This window comes from Oryzias melastigma, linkage group LG18 (assembly GCF_002922805.2).
Source record: "Oryzias melastigma strain HK-1 linkage group LG18, ASM292280v2, whole genome shotgun sequence".
NCBI lineage: Eukaryota > Metazoa > Chordata > Actinopteri > Beloniformes > Adrianichthyidae > Oryzias > Oryzias melastigma.
The window spans coordinates 10478615-10485109 of NC_050529.1; the positions used below are offsets into that span (position 1 = coordinate 10478615).

The 6495-nt window shown below is 36.6% G+C and overlaps 1 protein-coding gene across 1 annotated transcript in view; it reads right to left on the minus strand.

Moving 5' to 3' along the window:
* Positions 1-5957, minus strand: part of myoz2a (myozenin 2a) — a gene marked incomplete in the record, with an annotated part of 11836 nt that extends 5879 nt beyond the window's left edge. The window contains 3 exon segments of the mRNA XM_024288023.2: positions 3857-4023; positions 5200-5326; positions 5826-5957. Of these exon segments, the coding sequence (XP_024143791.1) occupies positions 3857-4023; positions 5200-5281 (249 nt within the window).
* Positions 5958-6495: the final 538 nt, after the last annotated feature.

Genomic DNA, 6495 nt, shown 5'->3' on the forward strand with positions numbered 1-6495 from the left:
AGAGTCAAAAGTCACATTTTTGACTCTCGATTTCTGCAATCTTGGTATCGAAACGTTCAGTTCGTTCAGGACATTACTGCTTATTTTTGGTATTCATAAAACTTATAGTTTTGGAGATATTGAGCAAAATATACCCCATAGGAAGTGAATAAAAAAAATTATAACTTTTCTAATTTGAAACCATTGTTTTCAGTATTTTTTAAATAACTTGGCCATGAGCTGTTATATTAGCATTTTGGTAATTTGGCATCCACTTCTTATGCTAATTTTATCTAAAATTTTAGCAAAATGTTAATGTTTTTGGTTAATTTGACATCTACTAAGATAGAAATTGACAACCTTTAACAGTAAAGGAGCCATTTGGGTTTGTTTTCTACTGATAAAAACCTTAAAGTTGCCGCATAGTCTTAATTTAGCATTTAGGAAATTTGGATTTGCATTCATGACCATCTTTTTTTAATAAATATGAATTATGTCTATTTTTGGCATGAACAAAAGCAAAAATATAAAAAGAAACTAGCATTTTTCAAAATGGGGTTTTTTTAAAGTTTTGCCAAATTAGCAAAAATGCTAGCTCCTTGCCTAATTAATAGCTGAATTCCAAATTAGCATAAGATTCCTCAGTAAATTAAATCAGCCAAAAATGTTAGCATGTTGCTAAAATAAAAGCTAAACACTGAATTAGCCTAAAAACTCAAGTAGATAACAAATTAGCCAAAAATGTTAGCATACTGGTAAAATATTAGCTTAACTCCAAATTAGCATAAAATTAATCAGTAAACTAAATTCGTAAAAAACGTTTGTCTGTTGCTAAAATAGAAGCTAAACTTTAAATTAGCCTAAAAACCACAGTAGATAACAAATTAGCCAAAAACGTTAGCATGTTGCTAAAATAATATCTACATTTTTTTACATTTAATATTTTATTTTTCTTCACCCAGAGAGCCAGAGCCACAGGTTGCAGACCCCGTACTAAGGCTATATTTGAGTTTCATCCCAATTATAACTAAGTTTTAACTTGGGATGAGTTTCGTCTTTTTTTGTTAAAGATCAGGCAGCAAAAATGACTAAACATTTAACTCAAGATGGTTATCGCGAGATTGTGGTGTTTTGGTGTGGTGTAGAGCTGCTCAAAGAGGCTCGCTGCAGTGTGCTGCCACCTAGTGGTCGGGGGTTTACATGGAAAATAAATATGTTTGCATAGAACTAATTAATTAATTCGTGTTGGAGGCATTTTTAATGAGATACAAGTATTGCGATATTTCATATTGATTTTCCTAACACCCCTAGTCAACACTGGAGCATAATTGAATATTTTCTACTATTTTGGCCTGCTGATCCTTATTCAGATATATCTAACGCCTCTGATGATTTCACAATAATCACTTTGAGCAGATAATATTTCTATATTTTATAGATGAACTAGGAGGCAGGATTTCTCTCCATCCTTCCTTACGTCTCAAAGACTTTCTTGGGCCGGGCTGACATGTGCTGCAGCCGGGCTTTCATGCTTCTGGAAGATTTGTGTTATGATTTATACTCAGACTTCCTCAGGAAATGTTGACAACTTGAAACAAAATCTTTCTATCGGCCGGAGCAATAAATAAACCGAGATATATGAGTCTTTTCCACTTCAAAGATGAGGGCTGGTGGGGGGTGTGGGAATTTTCCAGAGTGAAATAATTGCTTTATCTATGGACTTCAAAAGGGCAGGGCTACCACACAGCTAAACGAAGACACATAAGAGTGTGGCAAATTAATTATGGGGGGGAAAAGGAGATAAACCTGGTTTAGCTTGATTAAAACTTTGCAGAGAGCTTTGGACAATGAATTGCTTTATACGTGAGCAGGTCAGAAATTTGCTGCGGGCAGGAAGAAAAAGCTGAGCTGGCGCCGTGCCCGTGCATACACAAAGGGACATTAATAAAGCTGATTATGACCTACTGGAGGACTTTTTCTGCTAAAGTTATATACTGCTTTGGCATGTAAACACTTCAAGTGCTTAATCACTACACTGCACTCACTCTGTCAAGATGGGAGTGTGGGGTTTTCAAGTGGAGGCGGGGCCAAAATAGACAAGAAAACTGTGCTTTGGTAATGAAAAACTATCACAGGTTTTTAAGTGAACTAAGCAAAACTTTGCAGCTACGTTGTTTTATTTGTTGGCAAATAAATTTCTTATCATCCAATGAAAGTTTGGTGATAAAAAATGTGTTACAAGCGTTGCAGAATTTCCACACTTGTAAAGACGCAAAAGCGGCTAAGGTGTCAAGGTTTTTACTATTAAGTTAGAGTTAGCATAATCACAGTAGCATTTGTTTTAGTGGTAACAGTCTGGTTACATATCACAAACAAGGTGGGAGTTCCAGGTAATGTTAATATACTAACTTGGGTAGCATTATTGAACGGATTTTTTTTTCACATTTTACTGAAAAGAAATAGTGACGCTTGTTTCAGTAGAATCAGTCAGGTTTTTTAAGGTGTTGCAAACAAGATAGCGTGTTATTGCAAGTATGCTAACACTGCTAACATGTAGGAGAGTCAGATTAAGTCGTTTTTTTTTTTTTTTTTTTGGACATGTTATTGACAAGGTTGGGAGATAGCATATTCACAATAACATTTACTTTAGCTAAATTAACTTTTTTTTACGTACTGCAAGTAAGGTTGGGAATTACAGATTAATACAATAACATAGCTAACATGTAGCAGTGTCAGATGTTTTCTTTATTACTAATAATTTGGGACTTAGCATATAATCACAATAACTTTTGTTTTAGCTGTATCAGTCTATTTTCATTACTGCAAACTAGACAGGGTGTTATTGTAAATATGCTAACAATGCTAACATGTAGAGGTATCGGATTGAGTCTTCTGTTTTTTTACGTGCTGCAAACAAGGTTAGGAGTTACAGTTATTGTTATTACGTTAGCGTGGCTAACCTGTAGCATTGTTTTTTGTTTGTTTGTTTTACTATAAAAATTAGGAGTTAGCATAATCACAGTAATGCTTGTTTAGTGATATCAGTCAGGTTTGATTTTATGTGTTGCAATCAAGATAGGGTGTTACTGCAAATACGCTGACAATGCTAATGTGTAGAGGTATCAGGTTGAGAGTTAGCGTAGTCGCAGTAACGCTTTAGTGGTATCAATCTTTTGTTTAAGTGCTGGAAACAAGGTTGGGTGCTATAGGTATTTTTAATTAGCTAACAATGCTAACATGTAGCAGTGTCGGACTATCTTTTCTTTACGTTTACTAACAAATTTGGGAATTAGCGTAGTCACAGTACCATTTACTTTAGTAGTATCAATTTTTTTTACATGCTGCAAACAAGGTTGGGATGTATAGGTAATATGATAACGCAGCTAACGTTTAGCAGAGTTGCAGGTGTTATGACTATGCTAACGCGGCATCTCACATAGCTAACGTGTTGGACTTTGCTAAAAAGAGTTAATAAAATCTCAATAGCTGCATTTCCATTACAAATATGTGCAAAACTTTAACGTAACTCTAGAAATGTTGAAAAACACGCAATTTTGCAAGTACACAGTTTCTATTAAATCCTAATTATGCGAATAAACACAAACCAACTCACACAATGACAGACTTATCTCTGACTCTTTTGTCTCTCTTCATACATCTTAAAGTTTGGTGCGCCTTATATATCAAAAATATCTTTGACTGTGTACCTCATAGCCTATAGTATCGTTTAGTTTGGAAAATGTGGTAATTTGAACAATTTTGTGGCCTTTTCTGCTGCAAAATACAAATATAATTAGTAATTTCTATTTGTGAGCTTCTCCTATTACATTCAAATCTCTAAAAAGTATTCAATCACAGTTCAGAGAGTGATTCTTACATTTAACTGCATGTTGTTCTGATTGTGGACAGTCTCAAAAGTGTATTTTTCTGAGCGTCTCTGGCGCAGTTTGAAGAGTCTGGACCCGCGGTTAGAGGCAAGAGAAAGCTCCTCGAGCATGATGTCTTTGGGAACGCTCATTTTCTTCCCGAGATCCATCGGAAAATCTTAGAAAAAGAGAAGGGACAAAACATTTAAGATTATTGTCACATTTGTGATCTTTGACAACACTGATTTGTTTTCCTAAGAGGTGCACTCTCACCTATCAAGCCTTGATGATTACAAATTATGTTCTCACCAAAAAAAAAAAAAGCCTACTCCAAGGATTGCTGATCCGGCAATTCTGCCATCATGATGAACGAGGAAATATCTTCCCCTTCCAATCAACTCATGCCCGCTGCATGTTTTGTGGTTTGCTCCTCATGTGAGCTGCAGCATGCTGATCATAGAGATGTCACAGGCCCACATCCAAATATGAGATGCATAATTTGCCATGATATCTTTCAGCTGCCGGTAGTCTTCAGACCCTCCCTATATCCCGGAGCTACACAGTTGTCCCAGCCTGGAAATAGCATCTTCAAAGGACAACTACAAAGGGATTAGCTTACTTTGGCCTATAAAAGTACACTGCAAACTATTTCATACTTGTATTTAAAACCTTATTTTTTTTAGACATTACATCTTTTCAAATTTTTCACAAAATTGATCATCATTAAAATGTGTCAATATCCTGTGCTTGATAATAATAAAAACTCAAATTACATGAATATTAAAATGGCATCATTTTGGAAACAAAAAAATAGATTTACATTCTAAGAATATGTTATTTTTAGATTTTATGATCATATTTAGTTTAAATTTTTTTCTAAAATTAGTCATTTCCACTTCTTACACCAATTTATAGTCTTTGTAATTAAAATAAATTACAATTAGGTGCATAAAAACTCAAATAATGTGCTGAAAAGTGGCAAAAAATAGTAATTTTAGGCATTTTTGCTTATTTTCTCTGTTTTTGAATGCTAGATTTTGATATTTCCTGTTAAGTAAACATTATTTTCTTAATTAATTACTACTTTTTAGTGATTTTATTCCAATATTTGTGTTCTTCTTTCTATTTTTAGGCTACCTCTTTTTGCAGTGTGCTCATTTACTTATTCATAGTCACTCTGGGGAGGGGCTGGCAACTGCTGCTCTCCATAAGGGGGATTAAATCTCTGTAACAGTGAGGGAAACTTCACTTTTATGTGACATTCCATTTTTTTAAGGAGAATAAAACATGAATATGTGAGATTTGGTCCTTGAGGGTGACAGGGAAGCAAAGAGGAGATGATGTTGCGACGTACCATCCTGAGCATGAACTTCCCTGCAGATTGCTGCCGCCTGCATTTTCCTCTCCCTCGTTGTCATGGTGGCGATCCGAGACATAGCTGCCCTTGGAGCTTGGAATCACAGGCGACACATCAGAACAAGCTGTTCGGATAAATAATGAAAGGAAAAAAGAAAAGGCAAGCCAGCACCGCTGCATTTTGGGCTGTCGGATGGCTGTACGCCACAATCACAAAGACCCACCAGAGCAGGGAGAATTTATTGGGGCACTGAAAAGGGCAAAGTTAGCACATCCCTTTAAATAACCTTGGGCTGTTAAACTTCCAGCACATGTGAGCTGTGTCAGGGCTCTGGGAATCAATATGTTTGAAATTGCCCAACTGGGCTGAAAGAACAAAGACGGAAAACATGTAAAAATGGAGGAATGGTTCGTTTTTACCAAAGTGACAGTGAACACAACACCAGCTTAAATCCCACATACTTTTCCTTATACGTTATTGATGGGAAAAAGTAGATTGATATACTACATTCTGAAGAGCTCAAACAGGAACAGAAACATCTCGACAAGATAGAACGCTTTAGGACTAATATGTAGTAAAACCTCCACGACAGCACACCTGTGGAGAGGCCCAGTGATGCTTACCTGTCCTGAAGGACCTTCAGGGGGTAATCTCAAGTTGTTCCTGTCTCCTCCGGCTGGATGGTTGGAAAGGTGAGAGGCGAGAGGGGCCCGAGTGATCTGTGTGAGAGGCTCGTTCGTGGGGAGGGTGGGCAGAGGGGAGCTCTGCAGCTTGACCTGAGTGACTGAGTGAGTAGGTGGGTGGGTGTCAGTTTGTCTGTTGTCATTGGTATTTAGTTCACAAGCGGAAAGGCGACTAAATTTAGAGCGCTGCCACAACTGCTCCCGTTGGCCTTCGCCTCCCGTTTGGCTGATGGCTCAGAAGTGGCCTGCGCTGCTTTCAGAGCTGAAGAATTTGCAGCACCGAGGAAATATCTGAGGGGTAATCTAGTTATTAAAAAGCAGAGCTGACTGACATGTGAAAATAGAATTAAAATTGTCTTAAAAAAACCTCAACATTTGACCTCCATGGTGTAAAGTATTAAGAAATGAAGCATTTCTATTTAAGATTACCTCGACACATTTTGAAGAAAATATTTGTTATTTTTAGCTTGGAGTCATTCTTAGATGGGTTTTCTCTGTGCTGAAGTGAGGCCAAAAAACTCAAAACCCAAAATGTGATGCAACCTTACAGTGGTGTTACAGAAAATAAATGAAAAGCCACTACAAACTAAAGAAGGTTTAGCAGAAAGAA